This window comes from Archocentrus centrarchus, chromosome 20 (genome assembly GCF_007364275.1).
Source record: "Archocentrus centrarchus isolate MPI-CPG fArcCen1 chromosome 20, fArcCen1, whole genome shotgun sequence".
Lineage (NCBI taxonomy): Eukaryota > Metazoa > Chordata > Actinopteri > Cichliformes > Cichlidae > Archocentrus > Archocentrus centrarchus.
The window spans coordinates 20835848-20861909 of record NC_044365.1 but is presented as its reverse complement, the minus strand read 5'-3'; the positions used below and the strand labels follow the sequence as shown (position 1 = coordinate 20861909).

General features: G+C 38.7%; 1 protein-coding gene across 1 annotated transcript in view; it reads right to left on the bottom strand.

The window, feature by feature from the left end:
- The window catches only part of LOC115799949 (cadherin-7-like), a 119447-nt gene extending 98132 nt beyond the window's left edge, over positions 1-21315 (bottom strand). Inside the window, exon 1 of the mRNA XM_030757238.1 lies at positions 21079-21315. Within this exon, the coding sequence (XP_030613098.1) occupies positions 21079-21315 (237 nt within the window). The remainder of the gene's footprint in view (positions 1-21078) is intronic.
- Positions 21316-26062: the final 4747 nt, after the last annotated feature.

Sequence of the window (26062 nt, the reverse complement as noted above, 5' to 3'; positions counted from 1 at the left end):
ATTAAAAACCAATTCACTGAAGAGTACTCATTGCTCCGAGCACTCCGAGGTGACCGCCTGACGACAACATCAATAAGCTCTTCTCAGAGGAGAGTCACCCCCCGATACATGGATGACGATGACCGACAACGACAAAGAACAATCCAAATATTGGAGATGTAGATCAGGAGGACATTAACGAACTTATTATTAACCATAAATCACGCAATTTCAAGAAGCAGAGACTCGTACTTAATCATTTAAGCCTCTGACTGATAAACTGTCTTCACAGCATCCTGGCCTCTGTGGCCTGTGTAGACTCAACGTAATTACCCATCTGTTCCTCTCAACTCGTTTGCGGATTGTGGCACTCAACTGTCTACTAGCTAGTAAAAACAAAAATACTTCAGAGTTATGTGACATAGTAGTAATGAGGGGAATAATGCCATTTGTATTTTCTCCATAGTTCTGTCTCAGTGCAGGATGTTTTAAACTATGTCCCTTAAATCATCTCGCACAGAGACCCATAGTCTATAAATAAATAAGAATGTTTTCAATAAATAATTATATTTTGTGTTATTCCTATAAAACATGACACAATCCAACAGATTTTTTATGAAATGATATTTCATCATGCTTCTTTTAACAAGTTTAGACTTTATTGCAGCTGAGTTATTTCAAAGCATCTTTAATCAAATATGTATTTTATTTTAAAGCACACACAGAATGTTTTATATTGTATCTGCCTTGTTAACAAAGGCATGACGCCTTTCTCAAGTGTTATTTGTATCTCATATTTCTTTATGGCAATCAGTGTATAATTGGCAAAGACAAAATCCCACATCCTTTAACTCGAACAGGTAAATGTGCGATATAATAACAGCAATGTGTAACGGATGATTTCATTTTAAGCACTGTGTATTAAGTTGCAAGGCAATCACTGAGAAGTGAAGTCAGTCATATTTATTGCTTTCTTTATGTGAGTTATGTTTGAGGCTTTTGTAGAACTGCAGGGAAAAACAGCAAGATCACAGGTATACATCAAAAGGAAGAGTAGGAGAAAACTACATGATGCAATCATTTTCTTTAATATATATTTTAAATTCTCTGTATCAATGTTGAAGCAAAACTCGCCTTATTCAGGAGTGGGCAAAATCAAGAAGGCAAAATGTGCGGAAAATTTGGCCTAAGTGCTTCTGTCTCTTCTCACACAGCTGGGAGCCATAAGCCATGACAAAAAGGATAAGATGCAAGGTGAAGGCCAATTAATAACCAATTTATTTAAAACAAAATAAAAAAAAAAAAACAGACAAAAAATATCCATGAAATGTTGCAGTCAGAAGAATCAGTAATAAGGTTATGACAATGGATTAAGATGCACAGGACAGAAGAGCACCCAGGCTGTGGAAGCATGGGGATTGACATTAAAGACATGCCAGGCGCAGGTGCCTTCAAACTGTCCTGATGGCCTGTTCCTGTCACCTGCTACAATACAGAAATCTATCACAGATAGGACAGGCATGCAGACGCTCACAAAGCTGCAGTTTGTAGCTAGAATGAAGCAAGTCCTTATCAGTAATGCCTAGGAATGGGGAGGGGTTTAAAGTTTGGTTGACTGAGACGTGAAGTGAAAGGGCAGGCCTCCTCGGTGGTGGGAATAAATACTGCCGTCACCAGTGGGAAATGCTCCATTTGTTTAATGTGCCATTTCCGAAGTGGTACCCTTGTAATCTTGCAGACATGGCAACCTCACCATGTATAGTACCCCTCTGGAATTTGATCAGAGCTAAAACTGTTTACCAATGTTTGGAGCCTGACATTTATTGAAAGTGGCCTTTAGTAAAAGTCATAGCTAAAGCGTGAAGAGGTTTTCTGATGAGCCTGTGAAGTTTCTCCATCGTCTGGGCCAATAAGACAGCTGGCTTGTTCATAGAGCAATATATCAGTCCCATCAACGTAGAAACACTTGCCCTCTGAGGACCGAACCTCCAAACACTTGTAGGAGTATTTACTTAGACATGTGCAAATCAGCAGCGCAGCAAATTTAGACTCAGCTGGGGAGGCTATTTAAGGCTTAAGACAATTTCAGAAAGTTGTCAATTACAAGTGCTTGTGGGAGATTTATGTCCATGACTATTTAGCTGATGGCCTAATGCAGAATTCATGCCACATTGGAGATACTGAGTTTCCAGTTTCTATATTACTTATGGGAAGCTTCTATTCCAATTTGTAACTAACTAATGCAGAAAGCTCTGAAAACAAACAGATTAGCTAAAGACAGTAATTTAGAGCCATGAAACCCAAAATAATGGATATGATGTTATATAGTCAATGCACAATATTTTAATCCCCCCACACAAGTCGTTAATATCTCTGTAGGCTCAACCTTGTAAGCTATTAAACCAGCTGAGACTAGGAGATTACAGGGATTACACAGATTTATTCACATCATCTCATGCAGTCTGAACGAGTAAAATGGAGTTAAATCTGAAAATGTGAAGGAAACACTTTACAGTACAGAGTCCTTGGACAGTCACGGAGTACACGTGTCTACTTTGTGTCAGACTAGGAGTTATTGTATTTCATTCACTCCTCACATGACATTTGGGAATCTGGTAGTCAAGAACAAGTTAACTTTGATCTCAGCTGCTGCTTTTGGGAAACCAATGTGTTGCTTCTGTCACTGTGCCATTGCCTTAAGTACCCCAGACAGCACAAGAGTGTGCGTGACATCTCTGCTGTGTATGCCACCGTCTGCTGCAAAGACCCCGAGGCCAAGAGATGAGGAGTCAGCAGAAGTTTGGGCAGCGCAGGGGAGTCATGACTCTTTATGGTCTGTGATTCGAAATCAAACCAGAACTGCATGACTTGGCAAGAATTACCTATTTTTCATCTCATCATTTTATTCAAAACAGGATGACTAACTTTGCAATGCTGACAAGAATACACATCAAAAGTAACACTTCAGCTCTTAGCGGAAAGCAAAGGAAAATTATATTGCTTTCTCAGCTGCTTGAGGCGCTTCACATTTTACCTTACTGACATGCACCGTTCAGATGTCCAATTAAAAAGAAATCTCCAAATCCAAAGGAAACTAAATTGAACATCTGTATATATACACCAATCTCTCTCTCTCGCTCTCTCTCTTTCTAATATATAAACACACATCTATTCATGTATTTTTTTTAAGTCGTGTTTTATGGATTTTTCTTATATTTATTCAAATACAAGACAACCAAGAATTTCCTATTTATTTCAATCTGGATACACCCTTAGGGTACACGTTACTGTTGATCAAATTTGGCTTTGTTAAATATTCATTACCAGTATTTGCAGGATAAAACCTGATTACAATTAAAAGTATATACATATTGATTGGACTATAATAGGCATTGCCAGATATTTTAATTGACTGATAGTGTATGTAATCTGAATCCAGGCCAAGTGACAGAGGAATTTTTTGTCAATAATATCCTGCAGGCAAACCTCTTCAGAAAGAAAAATTGTGAAAACCACACTGTGACTACTTTGTTAACTTGGCAAACTTCAGTACTAAAAGTAGCTCCCTCCCATTGAGATAACTACAATGAATTTTCAACAAGATATTGCAACCCAAATTTGATTCATTAAACAACTAGAAAAGGCACTTCTGTAAGCACTCGGTGCCACATGAGTTATTTTAACTGGTTTTGCTTAAATAAATAAGTTCAAATGTGTCAGTTCAACCTGTCGGAGACATAAAAGGCGTTAAAGGATGAAAGAGCACCCTTTGTAAAAGTTTAGCTGACTTTGTCTTCTGGCCTGTTTCACACATGGATTTCCCTGAATGCACAGACAACATACCTGAGGCTGTAAAGAAGCTGATCTTATGTATAGATGGGGAGTCCACCAAAAGCATCAAAAAGAGAGTGAAGTGCTCTAAGAGTGCATTCTGGTCTTCTGGTGTCCAGATCTCTAAATCCACTGAGATGGAAGCTTTGCATTAAATTCTGTCAGCATTAATGTCTGTCAAGATTATAGATTGAGAAGCTCAACCTCATAACAACTTCGGACAAACTTTTAACCCAGCGCGCCAATTTGGGAGGTGACGACAAAGAATTTAATTTACATGTAATAAAATCAGACTATTTTGTCTCAGGGCTGATAGTAAAATTCAAAAGACTAGAAACACCAAATGATTTATAAACACACCACATGTATCATTTTTAAATGTGTATGTTGAATATGCGTAATGCCATGTAAATGATGTACTTTGTATAATGTACTTAAATTAATGGGATGCCATGTAAAGTAGATCTGATCACACACACAGCAAATAAACCAGACACAAATGATCCCACAGTGCATTTACCTAGCTGCATTACAGTCACCAGCTAATTATGATGAAAGCCTATAGCTCACAGTCAGCAATGACCGCTGCACGTCTACACTATATCATATTGGTGTGCGCTGATGCCTATCTCCTAAATAACTGTGACACGTGCACTATATCACAGGGTGTTCTCTTGCCTCCACATGCAATATTATTAGATGTGAGTAAAGTGAACAATCAGGTGAGCCTTTGCCGCAGTTTTTTGGGATAGAGGGAGATTTTATTGGTGCAGCTCAATACAGAAAATGTCACTTCTGATTTCTTGTTTTAAGGACTACCTCTTTTTTTTGTCCCCTGCTGCATGCTTTTGCAATCAATACAAATTCATTTCTAACACATGACTCTTATTCATAACTCAGGTTAGTGTGAACCTGTGTAGCACTCCACTTAATCAGCCAATCTTCGAACACTTTCTTGTTTTATATTGAAAACGACAGAAAAATGAAACTGTTTCGTTGCTGTAATGTCTTCAAGTGTCTTGCTTTGTTCACTGGGAAATCACTGGGAAATCACTGGGAAATAAAATAAAGACAGGCTGGTAAACTGCATGTTTGGGAAGCTGAAAAATAACTTTTTGAGGTGGGTGGGATGAGAGCTTGCATACAAGATTACTTTAACTGATAATCCAACAAGATATATTAGAATATTGTATCATTTCTCTCTCTTTCTAATCGCTGCAGCTTTTGCACAGAAAAGCATAGTGCTGCTGTCAACTGAAAAGTGAAACAATTTTCAGCACAGGAAAAGAGTCAAATATAATATATGTATGTTCTCAGTCTATTTCAAATCCATGACACATCGCTCTGCTTGAGTTTAAAGTCAAACTGTGCTTGTATACTGTATCAAACAGAGTGCCAATATTTTCTTGTCAGATGGCCACAATGGAGTTGTACTTCTCACTCATCTAGGTATGTGCTGCCATGTGTCCACTGCATGATTTAAACACATGATTTAAACATAAAGGAACAGATTTCGAGTGTGGTTCCCATCATATGTTATCAAGTATCGCATGTGTCTACTTCACAGCCACAATTCTGATACAACTGGCAAAAATTTAAATGACAGTAAGAAATTGCTATCGCGCTAGAGATATTGTGTAATCAATTGCTTTCAAACTTGGCTTGATTAAGAACTCATTAAAAATATACTCTACATGCTTCAAAAAGAGGCAGCTAATTTGCTTCTAATCATGCAAAAAAAAACTTTAAAAGAAGAGCTCTTCAGTTTCCATATATATTTGCACTTTCAGATGTGTGCATTGAACCTCTAAAAGGAAATTGCTGAAAAAATTAATCTGTCCATCCATCTTCTTTTGCTTATCCATTTCAGGGTTGTGTGTGTGTGTGGGGGGGGAGTATACACCCTGGACAGGTCGCCAGCCTGTCGCAGGGCTAACACAGAGGGACAGACAACCATTCACACCTATGGGCAATTTGGAGTCATCACTTAATCTAATTGCAAGTTTTTGGACCATAGGAGGAAACCGGAGTACCGGGAGAGAACCCACACAAACACAGAACGTGCCAAATCTACACAGAAAGGCCCCGGCCAGATGGTGGATTGGAACCCGGGACCTTCTTGATGTGAGGCAAAATTGCTAACCACTGCACCTCCCACTGCAAAAACAATAAAAATGATAGATAGATAGATAGATAGATAGATAGATAGATAGATAGATAGATAGATAGATAGATAGATAGATAGATAGATAGATAAGATAGATAGATAGATCTCACCCATTCATCTGAATTTATATGAAATCCAAACTTTTGACTGGTACTGTATATAGTATAACTTATTAGCTTTTTTTTTTCCTTCCCAGAAAACCTGTAGCATACCAGAGACACATGACACAACCAAATTTTAATGTAAAGACGGATCTGAGAATTTACATGGAGCACAGAATTTCAAACCAGCCTCCACTCAATGACAGTATTCCCTTGACATGACTTGGGAACAGGTAACTCTGACTCTGGATCCATTCCCTGTGGAAACCTCTGCAGATGTTACAGTTTTGATAATGTCATGCTTGATATGTACAATACACAATCAACTGGTGCCTGAGAGCAGAAGGTGTAGTGAGAAAAATAAGCCAGCCCCCATATGATTTTCATAATGTTGTTTTGTTGAGACTAAGCTTATTACTACAAACTCTAATATGGTTATTTTGGCCCAGAATTAGACACAAGTTCATGTTTTGCCAGAAAACTGTCACAAAATTTATGCTTAGCTGTACCAAAGAACACACAGTAATGGAAATAACCCAATGTCTAATTTTATTTGATACTGTTTTTTAAACATTGTAGTTATTACTATTTTTAACACAGAAGTAAAATTGGCAAGTGTGTTTTTTCTCTTTTTGTGCCCAAAGCCCAGAAATGGAAACATTGCACAAATACACAGCGATTAAAAAAAAAAAAAAAAAAAAAAGCACTGCTAAATGCTGGAAGGACATAAATGGGACAGAGCATGTTTCCACTGCCTGAACCAGGTGGCACAACCACACTCAAGTGAAATACATTCAAGAGCCTCAGTTCATGTTATGTGAGTTTCTTTACCTTGTCCCTTGTCCCCTTCTTTTCTGTGCAGCACCTACAGACAATAGTAAGGCAAGAAAAATCCACCACCTGCAACTAGCACTGAAGTACAGCATGTGCCCTGTAACCCCAGCTTTCCCTCAGTTCTTTGCGGAAAGAAAAAAAAAAAAAAAAAAGCCTACCTGGATTATAAAATGTAACGAAAGCCCAGTGCTGGTGAAAAAGAAAAGAAAACAAGAATAATGCCATCTCTTTTACACTACCGACTGTGCTGCTACGATCCAAAGGGATTATAAACAACTCAAACAAGCAGTACTACTTCAAACAATAAAATACCTTATTAAACCCCAACATGAGAGGGCCTTTGGGAAGGAAGACTTTTGATGTGTACACAATCCCTCCAGTAGTGAATATATTTAGTCTCACACCAAGGAAAAAAAAGGAGCAAATCACTCTCCTGACTCCATTCTTCATTCTGAGGGATATCAGGAGCCAAATTCAATAACAACCTTAGATCATAGCCCAATCCATCTCTGAATCATCCCATAGTCTTTGCATAGCCTTAGCCCCACAGCATAATTTAACACTGTCAGACTATGAACTCATCTCCGCCATAGAAAATGAATGGGCTTGGTTCCAAGAACAGGATATCTGCACAGAAATCCCTCAAACTTCTCTGAAGCAGCTAAATTTAACTGAATTTCAATTGTGTGTGTCAAAACGGCAGAAAAAAAGGGAACTGAAAGGGAATGAAATTTGATCTGAAAAGAGAGGAAATAATGTATCTTGCACCTTTAATTGACATCGTCCATAGGCCGCAGCCAACTGCTTGTGTAAGGCTGATATCCCTTTGAATGAAAGCCATTTAATACTCGCAGTTCCGATACTGTCAAAGAGTTGAAGAAAGAAAAAGAAGAGATCACTCACAAGAGAGGTCGTTTTAAAAGAAAATTCAAACAGCATGTTTAAATTCCACATACAGACGGCGTCCTTGGTTTGTATCAGCATTAAAAAAAAAAAAAAAAACGAACTTAAAAAAAAAAATGCAAAGAAGAAACACTGCAACTAGACATTATCTGCACCAGCTAAGATCCACTTATCCCTGTTGTCCCTGAAATTGAAAGAGAATTGATTCAGCCACCAGCACTTTCCAGTGTTGTTATTGTTGTTATGGTTTTATAAATTAGCCTTGGGTTGTGAAAGTGTGATCCTAACTGCATTAAATTTCCAAAATAAGTCATGTGGATTCAGTAATAACGGGGGTTAGTTTTGTTCACTGAGGTACCCGAGCTCTAAATCAGTTTTTTGTGCTTTTTTTTTTCTCATCTTGGATAAGGAGCAAGCGAGGACAGGACTCCATTTTCATTCTGATTATATACTAGGATATATAGTGATTATGATTAGGCTTTAAATTAAATACCTCTGGGGGGGAGGGTATAAAGCTTATGCAGTCAAAAAAAAAGCTAAAAAATAAATCTTAAAAAATGAAGTTTGCATAAGCCTATGAGCAAATTAGCTTTTTTTTGTAATTCATGCTGAACAAAGAACACTGGGATACCAGCAAAACACCAAATTATCAGCATTGTCTCTATGCATCACTCTAAGTACAGCTCTCTAAATACAGACTACTATTCGACTCAGTTTACATCAGAAACACAGTTCTTATTCATTCAGTAATATCTATGCAAGGTGAGACTACATCTAGAGGTGGCATGCTTTGCACTGTAATGGTATTTTACCCAGTAGTAAAGGCAATTAGTGCAGTGTGACCACCAACTAAAGTTGAAACCAGTTGAAAGGTCACCTAATCCCCTCTCGCCATGCTTTCTGCTTCCTTCCTAGTACTGTAGTCACTGCAAGTCTTTCCTTACAGAAATGAATTCAAAATAAATTACACCAGGAAGTGGCATTGCTGCTAACTCTACCTCATCTCTGATTACAATGCAGACAGACTCAAGATAATGAGAAAGCATATTCCTGCCAGGTGTAAATGCACAAGTGTGTGGATGTCATTAATCCACCACATGTTAACACCAGGTGTAAATTGGGCCTTAGTCTTAGTATATGATCTACCAAGAGCACCATCCAGTGTGTACAGATGAGAAAAAAAAAAATTCTCAGTTTTCAGTTCTACACGAACAATAACGCAGCCCCGCGCTTACGCAAAATAAAAGCTGAAATTTGACACTCTGTGATGCAATTAGTGACAATGTGCAATTAAAAAAAAGAAAGCCTAATGACTTCAACACACTCAACCAGGAAACAAAGCTGCAATTCATAATTAATGGATATCCCTCCATTGCAACCAAATTCAGCATTTCTTTCCTTTCTGTAGGCATTCCAAAACAGAAAAACAAAGTACGCATTCTATTTCTGGTCTCCTGCTACCAAGTGCATATTTTACACAGTGTACTGACAGTATCTTGGGCTGCAACCAACATGGTCTGCAAATGATAAAATACGCCTTTAAGAGCAAAGGTACACAGGCAGCGTTGTGAATCATCGACATTAGTCTGATGACTGGCTCATACAATACCCTAATTGCCTCGTGTTACTATCCACAGATTCTTCTATATAAAGCAATGAGCTGTTGGGCATCACACTGCTACACAAGTCACATAACATTAACTGAACATAAAGAATGTGCTAAATAAGCTTTGGCCATATTTATTTTTTTTTTTTTTAGAAAAACAGGCAGTGTTTCATGACTTGTTATGAAGCATTTTGAGCTGCTACCTGATGTTATTAAATGTGCCCTGCATGATATATATAAATGAAAAGCACTGATATGGAAATAGGCATCCTTGCACTTGTCATTTACTTTCAACACAGCTCAAAGAAAGGTTTGTGTGCATTTGTCATGCTTTCAGAAGGGACTCCAAGAAAAGAAGCCATAGAAAAGCTATACCAAGAGCTTTTCCAGTACATGTAGGTCATTTCTCCTCCCAGTGGAAATATAGCCTGTTTTAGGATTAAGGGCTATGATTCATTATGACTGAATTTAATTACAGCAAGAGGTGGCCAATGCATCCCCGGTTTTAGCATATTAGGGTCCCTTCATCTATTGGATGGGAAATGTCTAGAGGAGGATGTGGGGGCAGGGCTGGATAAAAAGTCTGAGTGTGAGGAGAGAATGGGAGGAGGTAGAGGGCTTCAAGTTACTTTGGCAGAGCTGCAGTTTCAACACATATACTTGGACACACACAGACACACACACACAGAGGCAGATAAAAAGCAGATTACTGAGAGTAATCAGGTTAAGGTAAGAAAGTCAGATAACTTGTTTATGGATATCCTTCAGCCATTTACAAAGAGAAAGAAAGCACCTGATGTAAGAAGACTTTTTTTCCACCAGTATAAATCTGACTTTTTTTAAAAAAATTGTATCTCACAATCTGCTATTAGCATGTATAAGTATGGGGTAGACTGCAGTAAAATTTTAAACAGACGTCCATTTACGTTATCTTTAGTGTCACCCCAAGACTGCACTCTAAAAGACTGCTGTAGTTAGCATGACATCAGTCCCAGGTTCATGAAGCCCCATTTTGAAGCCTCAGCTTTAGATTTTTTTGGTAATCACCAAGGTGATCGTATCAGGAGGAGAGGAAAAATAAGCTAAGCTGCCAGCCAGCCAGCTGTATAATAAGAAATTCCAGTTTTATCATTATACAGTAATGCTGAAGTATATTCATTCTTCAACAGCTGATGCTGCCTGAATGATGTTTAAACTTTGCCTGCCTTATTGTTGCTGTGGGTAAAGAAGAGTAACACAATTCAGTCGACCAAAGCAAAAGTTACACCTTTTGAAACATATTGGCTGCAGAAGTAAAATTTAAGAGGGGCGATTTCTATACTACACTAAAATTTATGTGACTGAGAAATAAGGGGTAGAAATTGGTGGTAATAATGTGGAAACAAACATGTCTATGAGGCAAAGCCTTTTGGTAATACTATAGTAGTATATATTGGTAATATCACGGTAATTTGCTCACAATGAAACACAAATGACATCTGCACATTAGAATTTTCTGACTTTGACGTGTTATTAAACTCATAATGATCAGGTAATACTGCTTGATGCCTAAAATTAAGATAGTATTACCATATTATAATACTCAAATTAATCCTGTCATACTGCTTGTTTTGATTATTTCTTCTATTTTAAACAGATGCACGAAGCACACGAGGATGCAAATTAACTCATGGGAGCAAAATTAGATCTGCTGACTCTCTGATCTCAGTATTTGACCCCAAATGCAGGTGGTCACCCAAAAGGCCCAGCAACTTCCACTAACCCATGACCACTGTAGCACTATGTATGGAATATGTCACCAGCAGCAAAAATATTTGGCAAAGCTTTAATTTCATTCTAATGTATTTTATATACAGTACCAGTTTGGAATGGGTGAGTGTGTCCAAACTTTTGAATGGTACTATAGTCCCTTCATGGACTGATATTAGCTTTTTATTTTGTCATACAGGAAGATAAAGCAAGCCAAACAGTCACAAACCAATTAATCTGCCTTGTCAGACCAGAGCATATATTGTATTATAAAGTCATTAAAAGTAGTTATTGTCACTAATAGGCAGTTCAGAGTATCAACAATTATATTATATCAACAACTGATTCAACAATTCATTGAGACTGGAGACTGCTGCATAAAACATAAAATCATATCAGGTTATTTTAATGAAATGTATTTTTATTATACAATTATTGATTTTAATTGCTTTTTATAAGATAATGAAAATTCCTATGCCTATTGTCCACACAAAATACATTATAGCTAGATGTGATTAAACTGAGATGAGATTAAATATTTTGACCTCAGTGTAATTTCATTTGCAAAAAGAAAAAAAAAAAAAAATCTGACTGGCAAACTTTCTTTTACATTTTCCAGACTTTCTTTTGTACTGTGTTCAAAAGGTCTGACTTTTACTCTGAAGGCATCCTGTCTTTGTTTCTAGTTTGCATCGTGCATGTTCAATTTTCTTTGTACAAGCTGGATAATGAACAAGTTTCAGTGCTCTGAATTATGCTGCACGCCTTTTGTCCAAAGCGACAATAAGACAGGCACAGCTTAGCCAGCATCAGCTGTTGAAGAACAAATTCAGAATATATATTTGCTTTAGCACAAGAAGGACAATGAAAGTAGGAAATACCCCAAAAGACTTGGGCCATTATTTGACTTCAACAACTGCAAATGAATTATACTTCATACACAAAGCCTGCTAAGCTTGGTTAGAAAAGTGCATCTATAGACTGAAAGGTTAAAATGAACAGAGACAGCTACCTGTTAATTAGTGTTAGGTAGCATACAAAAACAAACACTAGAATTTCACTGAGCAAAAGTGCAGACTTTGTGGATTGGCTCCAAGTACACAAATTGTACTGGAACCTATATTAATTGTCAAATAACTACATAAAAAAAATAATATTCCCAAAAGGAAGAGACATAACAAATGCTCCATGAAAACTTTAATTAGTGGAGATGAACCCTATCAGACAGCTACTGATAAATCCACCTGTGTAAGCAGCTACATCAAAGCAGACACTGCTAACAATGCAAACCTTCGATAAGCCAAGATAATCACGTAAAGGTTAAACTTTGAGCAGGAAGATGAAGAAAGATGTTTCACAAGTAACACACACTCAGAAAAGCTTATCACAATTATTTTACAACTGACACCTGGAGCTTAGATGTTTTTAGACATATTAACAGCTTGGTTGTTTTAGAGAGGGGAACATGTATTTGACCGGTACCAGTATTGCTCTCCATGAAAAAGTTGCACTGGGTCATCTCTACTGACACATAATACATGTGCATTTAGAAAGTAATTATTTTAACCCCGACTTTCGATTTTATGTCCCCCCTGGGGTATTCCTTGTTGCATTCCTTAGGTGGTATTTTCAAACATGACGTTACATGCAGCAACTCTCACTCACCCAGATAAGGTTCCACTGTACATGTAATTGGCTTTCATCTTTAGAAATCTAGCTGTGTTAACTTAATAATCTTCCTCCCCTAACCCAAAAGAAGAAAGCTGTTTTTTTGACTCAGATGGATGTTTCCAAAATTAGACCGCTTCTGGAAGTGGGGAACAATCAGATTAGCATAGAGCTTTTATGTTTTTTTTTTTTAAATCAAATTCAGAGTTCTGATAGACTTAAAACCTGGGCCCACCCTAAGCAACACTGGATAATACATAATGAATTAATCTCAAAATACACTTGACACAATGAGCAATTCTCTGAAGGTATCTGGAGTACAGGAGATGTAATAATGATGGGGAAACTCAATATCTCTATATAATCTCACTTTAAGGAAACATTTGTAAAACCTTCTGCCTAGCAGCCTTTCAGACTGACTCGAGATACACTGAGATAAAACTGCTTTCATTTCATACAGATATCAAAAGCAGTTGTTCAATCCATGGAAAAAAAAAGAGCATCCTTCGACAGTATATTGCGCAATTTAATTAACTTATGAGGAGAGTACTGAATAAAGACACTACATTTCAGAAAGGGTGAATTACCTTCCCATACATCTTTTGGAAAACTCCTCCAGCTTATTCATTTGGAACAAAGTCTGAAAGTCAACCAACTTTCTTTGTAATATATGGATTGCCTGCATGAAGTTTAGCCCTGCCATGCTTGCTTTATTCACTGAAGTAGAGACAAATTTTTAATATCCCTATTCTACCAATTGCAAAAGTCTTCAGGCCACTTGTTATCCACTTTGTAGGGGGAAAATAGAGAGATCTAAAAACGTAACTTTTGTATGTATTCATAAAACATCTATACTCTCAGTGCAGGCTGAGGACCTCTCTTGAATTATTCAATATCAAACCTGTTGGGGATGTCGAAAATTCAATACATCAGCACTTCAGGAAACTTCGGCTACCCCATATTCAAACAGCAACAACAAAAAAAGCACATAAAAAACATACAGATAGAAAACACACAACGTCAAACTATTTCACAACTCCCTCTGCCTACAATATCCCTTAATATTTAATTGAGTCAGAAGATCACCGGCAATAACAAAGAGAGTTTATTACATTTTTTAATCCAGGCATCAACAGACTAACATCAAATTGAAAAATATTGTTGAGGGGTTAGACAAGACGAGAACGAGTAAATCAAGGCTTTAATTAATAAGTTAATGTTGGCAAAAAGGCCTGATGTGCCTAATGCAAACAGCTTCTGTAAAAGTTCAAGTAAACTCTGCATAAAACCAACATTTTTCTTTCTTTTTAAACTTTTTTATATAAACATGGTGCAAATAAAATATACCATGTTTTAAATGCTGTGGTTCATTTGATGCACTGTATGTGGAAAGCGCTTTCAAAAGCTGAAGTCAAATGGACAGATTGCAACAGCTTTCACAGTCTCAGCAGGAACAAAAACATTTGCATCTTGTTAAACTCTAATCCTGACTTCAGAAAATGTTATCAAACCAGTCTCCATGCCCAGCAATTTCTGGACTTCTCCCTCTGAAAAATAAGGACGTTCAAAACATAAATTAACAGCCAAAATGCACAAAGAGGAAAGCGGAATGAAAAAAAAAAAAAAAAAAAAAAGATTTCACTATTGATCAGTCAGGGCTTCACATCAGATGTCACATCCTCACATCCAATTTTTTTTTTTTAGCATTTTTATGATTTTTTTTGGCTTCCTGATACTTCCTGATATTCCGAGAGTCTTTTTCTAAGATGAATATATTCAGGTTCTCTGACTGAGCATCAACAACATGGAACCAGACCAGCAGCAGACCCGAGGGATGTCCTGACTTACGTGGCCACACCATAAAACACTGGCTACACCAAACAGCCACTTGTGAAGGCTGCACATATACTCATGGAAGCATTTATCTCTGGTTTTCCCACAGAGACAGGGCAACCACCTGTTTAAACTAAATCCCGTAAGCGTTATCAACAGTTGGATAAACAACTTTAACAACCACCCACAGCATCCGCGTGGTGTTTTTTTGCAATGTGCATGATGCAAAATGCAGACATGCCTCTATAAGCAATTTATGGGCATGAGTACCCAAACAAATGTCAGTTTGACCTGATCCACCCTTACACTAAAATAAATAACTAAAAATAACAAGGCACCACTCTCAGTGCTACTCCAGTGTAAGTAATAGTATGAGGTTGGTCACCCCTTTAAAAATGTTGTGGCTCCTCCACCTGTACCAGGCCATAAAAACTGTCTAGCATGTCTAGATCTTTTCATATTGCCATCATCTATTTTTGAAAGAAGCAAAATGAAGTCTAATCTGCTGTGTGATTGAAGGTGATCAATTTGATGGACACCACAGAATTCACAGTCCTCCAACTTGCACCCGACTGAAGGTCTAATCAGCTAGAGTAAGCGTGTATGACCTTTAAACTTTTTGACATCTTCCTTAATTTTTTAATATCTCTGATATGTTCCCAGGTCAAAAATCAGTCAAGTTAAATAAATAAATGAACTAAACTGCCTCTCATTCCCGAGTACGTAGCCACAAATGAGCGGATTTAATGTGGTTCAGAACTCAAAGCTACTGCTACTTCAACCGGATGAAACAAGATCCCCACCCCTCCTAACACACTTTCTAACATGCACTCACACACAGAAAAAAAAATGGCCACAGACATGCAAAGTCACATAACTAGAATTCAGCTTTACAGAAAGATGCATTCTTTACATCACAGTCTGCACTAATTGTTGGATTTCTATGATAGCTTATTGCAAAACTGACACTTAGACTTGTCTGTCTCCTTGAAACAAGCTGATTTGGAGCCTGTGTGGTTATTCGTGGCAAAAGAATAGTTTGTTATTTTGGAAAATGCACTTTTTCACCAGAATAGGCCTTGGCCAGCCAGGGTAACTTCCCAGAGCCTCACTTGGTTGCCAAGCAACTGCTAACAGGCAGGAAATAGCCCGGCACATAACCCTCAGTCTAACTGTCTTTCATACAGTTCAGTTTTTTTTGTTTTTTTTAACACAAATTAAACAAACAAGATGTGAGCTGTTAATTAGTGAGCCTTGGTAAATGGAATCTGTTACCTGGCTACCAAGCTAACTGTTACACTCTGTTCCCGGTGTTTATGCTAAGCAAAGCAAATATTCTGCTCACTGTAGCTTATAAATCAGAAAATTCTTTCCAGAAGGCAAACAAGGCATAAAATGTTACCCCTCTGCATTGAACACATGTATGCATATGTTTGCAGGTGTCCAGTGTGATTGCCCTGCTGCCATTTAAATCAACTTTTTTTTTTTTTTTGAAGTTTAAGCATCAAATGTCTTGTTTGGTATGACCGATTGTTCAGACACTCCAGAACCTTGTTGCGTACATGTACGTCTATTGGCCTGCATAATAAGCAATGACCTGTGGTCAGAGCCCACCTAAAGTCAATTTAGTTTACTCTAAAATAAATTAGTAGTTGCGTTTTCAATGGTAAAACACGTTCTTTGCTGATCCGGATGTGCAGTGTGTTTCCTGTTTTGCTCCTGATCTCGTTTAAACTGCTTTGCCCTGACTTCGTGATGACCTCCTCCTGGACTTCGACTCAAAATTCACTGAACTTGATCTAAAAATTGTCCTGCTGATATTGACTTCAGCCCTACATGTGTGAGAGTGTCCAAGTGTAAACAATGTTCCTGTCCTGTCTTTGCCCCTACCCTGCTGATAACTACCCTATTGTCTGGTTTACACTGCTGTTTTTATCCTCTTTGATTCTCTGGCTTGAATAACGGCTTTCCCACTATCCCAGATGGCCCCAGGATCCCTCTTGAGCTCCCCACTATGTGAGCTCTTGTCCCTGGGCACCGTGTGTATGATGCCCCCCCTGTCAGCTTGAATCACCCTCCTCTCCTGCTCAACAGGCTGCTTTCACCACTCCCCAGCTGCGCGGTGTTTGTGGCACCAGCAAGTGTGAGTAGACGCTAGTGAGGCTGACCTTTGCAGTTGCCTGTGCTCTATGATTCTAACCCATTTGACAGTGAACACTGCAAAGAATGCTAATGAAGCAGCTTGAGCAGTAACACGTTATGTTCACTCTGGTGTAATTATCTGTGGGACTGTCCCTGCTGCCCATGATGCATATTGTTTGATTATTAAACCGAATTATTGTCATTCCGAACACCAGGTTCTCGATGTCGGGTCACAAATAACTCATAACGCAAGCTCATAAAAAAAAAAAAAAAAATGTCTACTGGATGTTGCAATAAATGAAATGCACAACAAGCCCTTGTTGCATAAAGAACAGAAAATTCTCTTTCCTTTGTTGAATTTCCGTCACACTTGTACATTCAGTGCTGGACATGTTTCCATCAAGAGATGCCTTCTAGTCTCTTGCTTCTCATTGGACTTCTTTTATTTGTATTGAAAGAAATGCTTTTGAGTGAAGCCAAAGAGCCCTGGCTAGTGCCGGCTGAATGCAAGTTGAATTATAAGGTGAAATCAGTCCATCCATTACTCGGATGGTTAGTTAGACGGCTAATTTTGAAGACGTCTCTATAAATAAGTGAGACTCAGCATAAGGACTGTGTCTGTGTGCCTGTACCTCCTGTGATGTGAAGCAGCACTCTGCCTCAAAGGCTGCAAATTTCTCTAGCTGCTCAAACACAAACAGATCCATGAAAAATAGCATGTGGGAGTGAATTTACAAAAAGTTATTGAACATGGAAAAAGTGTTCCGAATTGTGAGGGAAGTGGTGTTGATGCACTAACAAAAAACAAAGATCTTAAAAAAAAAAAAAAATTTCACACCTCCAAACACTGCTTATTCAGCAAGTGCCACGCAGTGTTTTTTTCAACACAGGCAAATATTTAGTCACATGAATACGCTGCAGGAAATGCGCATCACATCATGTTTACCAGTAAGTGTTTGTTAAGTGGATGACTTGTTCCAGCGTTTTCACTTGTTTAAAGAAGTGTGTCACCAATTGGTGGTGGGGGCTGTGTAGTTTGAGGTTCTTTAATGTATATTTCCACTGGCTTGATTTGACTGCCGCTGATTCCAGGCCAGTACGCTTACCCGAGGCTGAGTGCCAAGGCATAATGAGACATTTGGTTGTGAAATTCAGAATCTGACAGAATGCATTAAAGCCAAGCAGACTGCAGATACAGAGAGCAGCCAGGCCAAAGTGATAACTTCCTATTTCCTACTGACTATATCATTTTTGCCTTTGCTTCCAGCCAAACAAATGATCAAATTGTGCTGCGACTGGACCATTGTTTGGACACAGATTCCAAATGTCATATTAGATACCCGGATACATCTGACAAAAACAGTTACTGCTCATGTCACTCTGGTGTTGTTGACTATAACCTGCTGGGAATTTTAGAGCTGAGTATGCATGAAATATATATATATATATAAAACTTTTTACTTTTCCTTTTTTTATGAGGAATTCATTTCTATTAAGGTCTTTTTCTTGACATGGCAGGACCTTCCATGTCACTCACACTGACTCACACAAGGTCAGGGTGTCCCACCCACACTTTTTACAGCAGCAGTGTGCCCTTGCGACATCAAACAAACACACTATGTGACAACTATGATCTAAGGGAACAAATAATGTGACAGTTTCTCAAGCTCACAGGCAGTCTGCTCTGCCCGTGGGGAGTAAATGAATCAGATTTTTGATATTTCTCAAAGGGTTTGAGCTTGGGCATGAGGTCAGATGCAAAGATGTAACCAGTCTGATTTTTTTACATGCCTGCTGCTATGTTGTCTTTACCTTGGACTGGTAGAACAACTACTACTAAACTACAAAAAGAAAAGAAAAAAAAAACAAAGGATCAATCAGTGTATGGATGGAAAAATAAAAAGACCTCTTCGCCAGGGGCTTATAAATGAGTTTGCATATATTCCATGTGAATAAGCGGATCTCCACACATCTATGAATGAGTAATCAGTCTGTTCGTGTCCTTTGGGATTTACTAACAAGAAAAGCAATCAGACATAAGAATGTGTAAAGCAAAACAGGCACTAGAAATTCCTGACTGCGGCGCTGACCTCTCTTTTTAACTTTCAAATGGCCAACACAGGACAAGGACACCCTACAGATGTTCACATGGGAAAATGCTCTCCTTGGTAGTCAGATGTAACAGATATCTGGAGACACACGGATCAGAGAAAAGACTATTTAAGATGACCGCGAACACTTGGACAGGCAGGAAATGACCTTTAGCTGAACTCCAGCACTGTCACAAATATGCTCATTCTGATTTAGATGCTTTCCTTATGCATCCCTCTGGCAAAAAAAAAAAAAAAAAAAATACAGAGAAGAACAATAGGACAGTCAAATGTATCCTAATTCCAGCTGGAGACGCTAATCCAGTTCAGAGGCAGCAAGAAAATGGGCTTGCGAGAGCAGAACTAGCAAATACATGCAGATGAGAATGATTATCCTGCAGACGAGCAGAAAGATGAAAACTAATTTAATAATAAGACCAGAAAATTCTCCAAGATAACAGGGATCTGGAGACCAATCCAAGACCCATCTGGCTTGCACTGCACACACTAGAGCCATTTTCCAGCAGGAGCTGTCCATTTATCCTGTAGCGCTGAAAGCTGGGGAGCAATGATGCTGCACACTACAAACTAACGGTTCTACAAAAAGCTACTTCAGCATTAGTATTTGATTAAAAAATAGCTTTAGATACTTAATGTATTACACTACAGATGTGAGGTACTTGCACCTGCAGTTTAGTATATATTTGCACTTCTTTACACCTGATTGAAAATACATTATGAGGCACTTACACCTAGAGTTTGAGTGTTATTTTATACTGTATTGTCAAATGGATTGCATCTCATTTAATATTTTTGTTTTCATTTTGAATTATTAATGTTCACCAATAGTTACCAGACGCTGACATTCAATTCAGCAAAAATAACTAAATTTTATTGTACTTTCACCATATTTTACGTCTAGAGTTCAAATTATTGCTTGTACTTATTATCTACTGCGCTTAAGGGGAATATTGGGAATATTGTACTTTTTACACTGCATTTCTTTCAGAGTCAAAACCTCTAAATTGCCTCTGTGTATAAAATGCCCTTTATAGATAATCTTCCCGTTCCCTGCCAAGTCAGACAGAGGCCTGCTCATGTCACTTCCATAGATACTTTACAAAAGGATTAGCCTATTCAATATACACAGTGCAACATGTTATAATGCAGTAAATGTATTTAAAGGCATTTTAAAGGCTGTCGCTTATCTTGGCAATAAAGCTTACCTTTAAAACTTCAAGCTTTTATTGATGGTTAATTCAGTGATTGTAACACAATAACTTGTACATAGAAAAAAATTATAGGTGTGAGATTACATGTTTTAAAAAGTCCTTAAAGTGTGCTTAAAAGCAATTATTAGCTAGTTACACACCATTTAATGAACTAAGAACTACATTTTAGGGTACTATAAACATTTTACATAATTATGGAAACCACATTGTTGTGTTCTGATTTTCAACAAAATGCGACTGCAGGAAATTTACTTGTATTGGAGTATTTTAACGCTATATTTTTCAGCTTAAGCGGCCTATACTTTTTCGGCTATTGGGTTTTACCTAAGGAAATGCTATCCATTATAAACCAGCAGTGCTGCCACGTCTTATAAAAGCATGATTAGTCACTTTGTCAGTGTACCCTTGCGTTAACTATGCCATTTGTGCCTTGCTTTAAATGTCATTGGGAGGTTTTTGTACTTATTTACCTGCCAAAACAGGCATTACTTTGATCTATCTGCTTGGACCTTGGCAAAACAACTACTGTAAAAAGACAGATTTGAGTAATATATACCTTTTTCTGCAGACTGATTATAATGCAAATTACCTTGTCGATCTCCAAACTCAAACTGCATGTTTCTACAAGCACATACTTCAACCTTGTTGCAATAAAATGCAGAATGTCCTCCCACGCTGTCTGCATTTGGCCTTTTCATTTGTTCAACATTTTATGTAGGACAATAGGGATATGTACAACTCTATGAAACCTTGCTGTGTCCCAGATTTTGCAGGTCATTGTGGTAAGGAGTTATTGATATGTGTATTATTGTACAGGTGCAATACACCTGCAAAAAAAAAAAAAAAACAGAAGTCGTGGCTGAAATGTGAATCAGTTTATCGTATAAAACAACAGTTCTGCCGCATATGACAACACAGTAAATTGTGCTAATAGATTACTTACCTTGCCAACATAGAGTGGTTCATTTCCTGTGTACTCTTCTAATACAAAGAACTGGTTCCATACCCAGCTGCGTCTGTTTCTCTGCAGGACCTCCCAGGGGTCTGGATCAGAGTTTGGAGCCTTCTCCAGATCCCCAGAGCTGGGATTGAGACCCCAGCAGCCCCTCTCCTGCAAGGGAAACAGGAGCGCCAGAAGAGCCAGGGCTCTGCATATGCCTGAGCAACACCACCAGATCATTTGGGCCCCTTCCAAAAAGCACTGAGGCCAGAAGAGGAGCAAAAATTAAAAAAAAAAAAAAAAAAAAGACAGAAAAGCTGAAATGTCAAAACCCTCAGGGTTTTATCCACACAGTCCTGACCCTGTGTTTCACCAGAAAGAAAGAGCAGTCAGACCCTCAAAAGAGCACAAGGGTTGAAAAAGAGTCAAGCTCTGCATTTTGCTGTATTGCTCTTCTTTTTTCCTGATTGGAGACTAAAAGTGAGGTAATTCCCTCCACTTTGGAGCCAGATCGTTGACATTAAAGCCGGCTAACAGGGTCACTGGCGGCTGGGGAGGCTTCAACGCAGGGCCTTCATAATTGGCACCTATCAGAACAGAAAGAGAGAGGGGAGAAAAAGAGTGAGACAAAGACAGAGGGGAGAGAAGAGAGGAAGGACTGTCAGCAAAATTGCTTTGTGACCGCAGCCACTTTGGGCAGCAAGTAATGTGGCTGCCGATGCAATGATAATGACATTTTTCACCAATCATGAAGAAATTGCTCAAAAATGAGTAGACAGTAAATATGTTAAATACAATCAATGTAACGCCCTTCATACACACACTCTAACCTACACACATAACAAAGAACAATTGGGTGAGGTCAAAATGTTAATAAGGCTATGATGGAGGGAAAATGACCCGGCTTTTTCCAGAGATTTCGCAGCGAAAGAAACAACAGCGGCTGTGTGGAATAACAATCAAACCCCATTCAGCTGGCTCTCAATTATCTGGCTTTTACCTCACCAAGGTCATTATTTTGTCACATTTTCTCAGTATAAAATCGCGGTGTAATGGTGGAGGGGCTCGCCACTCAACACTAACAAGCCACATGATCTGTGTGGCTAGCTCTCATCGCCAGGATTAAAAATAAATCTGAGCTGTCAGCAGCATGATGGCCCGGGCTCTCCTGACCTCTACTCCAAGCACTGTTGCCCGGCCCGAGCACATGCAAGGGGATCTGTCTCGCTGCCATCCTCATGCTGTGACAGATCCCCCAAGATGCCAGAACATGAAGACTTGTCAGAGCTGAGAAAAGCATCAGCTCCTGACAGATAATGTTCTTCATGTCACAACATATCCTGGCAGTTAAGCAATTATATAAACTTCATAATATCGCTACTATCATCTGTCTAATTTGACACTTAACAGAGACTTCAACAAATTCCCTCAATAAATATTTTGAAGGTGGCACGTAAGAGCGGAGCTTGCTGGCACGTTTATGCAAACTTGGGACGATCCAAACGCCATTTAAGCTTCAGGAGGTGCTCCAAAACAGACATATAGAAAACTGAGTGTTTGACTATACGAGTATTTATTTCCTCACTGACCTCTCTTTCTCTCTCTCCTCTACAAGCATATTGGCAGGGCCCCGGATGAGGAAGGTAATTGCTTTGGCATACAGTGACCTCTGTCTTCCCACACAGATTCTCCAGTTCTCATTTTACTTCCTCTCTGTTCCCCCCCCAGCAAAATAAAAAAAAAAAAAAAAAAAAAACAGCACACCACACATCCTGTGGAAATCATTTGATGGAGTTCACCACAGCAAAGTCATTACCCGGCGCTAATAATTAATACTGAAATGACAACAGCATGATTGCCACCTCTGCAGGCACCTAGGTGTAGGTCAGAAGCATCAACACATGATAATTCGTTTTTTTTTGTTTTTTATTAAAGCATCCAGGACTTTTTATTTAAATATATTCTGGTCAAAGTGCAAGAAGCATACAAACCACTACAGGGCAGAACTTTATCCAGAACACTATGATAACACTCTGATCTGCCACTGCTTTTAATAGAAACTAGTAAAAAGAAAAAACACACACACACACACACACTAAAGCTGCAACGTGTGCGCACGCATTAATACACAGATTCAAAGTTACTGCCTCTACATGACAATTTAATGGTAGAGGTGGAAAGTGGAGCAGATCTGGCTGCAGGGCAGTGCGAGTTGTGAAGGCAGGTTGCAGCCGTGGTATTGTAGGAGAGAATATCAGCACAGGGTCAGTGCGAGCCAAGCGGCCAAGTTAATGCTTCTCATTTCACTAAACCCCGAGCACGGAGAGATGGGAGGCTGGAGATAGCACTGATGTAGTTGCGGGTGCAACAGTGGGTTCAGTAAAGCAGATATTGGCTTTTTAGTTAATGAGTTTCTGTTGATTTACTGTCTGTTTGATTTTAAAGTTATTAGGCAACTCATGCAGTAGAGAAATCAATTTTTTTCCAATGCAGTTAAGCTGTACATCATTTTAAAAATTAAAGCGTATTATGTCAATTGAAAGGGATTGAAATAAATTCTCCACTGGCAAACAGAGATGAACGTAGCAAGAGCATTCAGTGAGGCTAGTGTTTCTTTTTTTTTTTTTTCTGCTGGTGGCAAGTGATTAGCTTTAAGTTACTGTAACTAAAAGCAGTGTGTGGGGGAAAAAAACTCATTGATGGTATAACAAAACAGAAAAATGTTTTGTCTCCACGTAAGTAAGCTGGTGGAACCAAAAGCTGGAGGAATAATATAAAGCAAAGGGACTGCCTCAAAGGCGGGCACAGTTGGAAAAACACACATTTTACCTTCAGTATATCAGTCTGTCCATTATTATTAATTTAAAAGCAGTTTTCTTCTTTTGAAAAACCAGGGTGTGTCATCCTGCATGAAAGCCCTCACAATGTTTGGTGCCAGATCCTGTAAATGCTTCAGTTAGTTTTCAGCCATGCAGAGAGAAAAAATAAAAAATAAAACATATTTTCCGTTTGGTTTAAAAATATTCAGATCTAATCACAAACGCTGACTGACTCAGTCCAGCAATGTCAGGCTTTCCAAATAGTCAAAGTCCACACTGCACTGCCTGCGAAGAAGCAGCACACTCTTGCCTGGCCGGTGTCAAAGTGATGACTTTAAATTAAGTGAAAATGTGAGATAAAGCTGTGAATGTAAAGCCTCCCAGTCATCTCCTGCCTCTGTTTCTCTTACCCTCAGTCTCCTAATCCCATTTGCCAGTCTCACAACAGGATTACCAGTGCTACAGCGCTCAGTAACCAGTCGCACGCTTCCTCTGATCCATATTCTCCCTCCATCATTGAGAGCGTGCAGAGTCTTCTCTCAGGGGGCAGATCACACTACACAAACTGCTGTGAACCTAAGTCAATTATGGTTTGGGACACTTCACAAAGACAGATTGTGGTGTCACAGCATTAAAGCTACTGATAGGTAAATTTAATGAGATTGATCCAATGGTTTTCTATGAATCTTTGGGTCCTGGTATTCATGTGTATGTTATTTTGGCAGGTACACTATCCCCCCACCTAAACAGTGTTGTAAACCAACCACCCCACCCTTGGCAATGCCACTCCCCAACAGCAGCAGTCTCCCTCATCAGGAGTATGCATCAATACCACTCCATAACAAGTGCTCAAGAACAGCTTGAAGAACATGAAAAAGCCAAAGATGTTAACTGACATTCCCAATTTGATCCGGCATCTGCAAGAAACCAAAAAAAAGAAAAAAAAAAAAGATCCATTTGGACCACACAGCAAGCAAAGAACCTGCTGCCAACATCCTGATGCCAGACACAAGAGGACATCCCCAAAGATTTGCATCCATGTTCTGATTGTTCGTAGCTTTTGTTGGCAGCACGAGTTGAACCTACACAATGGCAGGAAGGTGATTTTAATGCTGTGGCTGATAAGTGTGCGGTAGATTCTCATTAGTTTTTGAAAAAATTGCTGAAAGACTTAGAGCTCAAGGCTTTTTCATGTGTTTTTGACATTTAAAGGTCTGTTTGTAATAAATAAAAAAAGGAAGGGGGCAGTATCTGAGCAGTTTTCATATAAATAATAGCTGCACGACACTTCATTGATTTTTCTTAGACCTTCTCTCCTTGTCTCTCTCTTTATAAAGAAATAAGAGCACAGGGTCAGCTACAGAGCAACAATAGCCGTACACCTGGTGGGTCTTGTGCGCTTTCTTCAAGGATATTTACAGTGCACACAGATCAGCCTCGTGCTGACGCAGGAGCTTGAACTCGGCCTCTCCGATTGAAAGGTGGTCGTCCCCTCACGCTGATTTCTAACATCTCATCTCGCATTCATTTAAATTCATCTGGCATCCTGCACTAGCAGAGCTGAAGCTGACTGACATTGTGTGCTTCATACGCTGCATGGAAAAAGATGTCAAGATGTAGATGGATGTGATCCTTGTGCTCAGAGCTAAGAGTAAGACAACTGCCTTTTTCATATATATTAAATCACTTCTGATAATAATGCCAGACTCAGAGGATGAATCACTGTTTGTCGACCAAACAGCAAGTGGAACAATGTTAAATCAAAAGGGCTGATTTTAAAAGTCTCTGTGTTTTATTTTCTTGTAAGAAAAGCAAGCCCACCTGTGCTTATTAAAGGTGTTTTTACTGTAGGTATTTCTGGGAGAGTGTTCTGAAAGAAGTGGAAATGCTGACCTTCAGGTTCCACACAGAAACAAACATCTTTAATTTCTTGCATCAAATTAATAAACATAACAAAACAAGAATATAACTGCTGATGGACCAAAAATGCTACTTCATACTGTATATTCCTCAAACTGTGGTGACCATGGGGCATGTAGGACAAAAATCAAAGTAACACAAGTCAATCATTTTGCACAGGCAGAGATCTCAAATACTTTGAGGCATTTAGTTTAAAACTAAACACACACTTGCAAAAATGCCATCTCAGTAAGTCATTTTATTGTGTA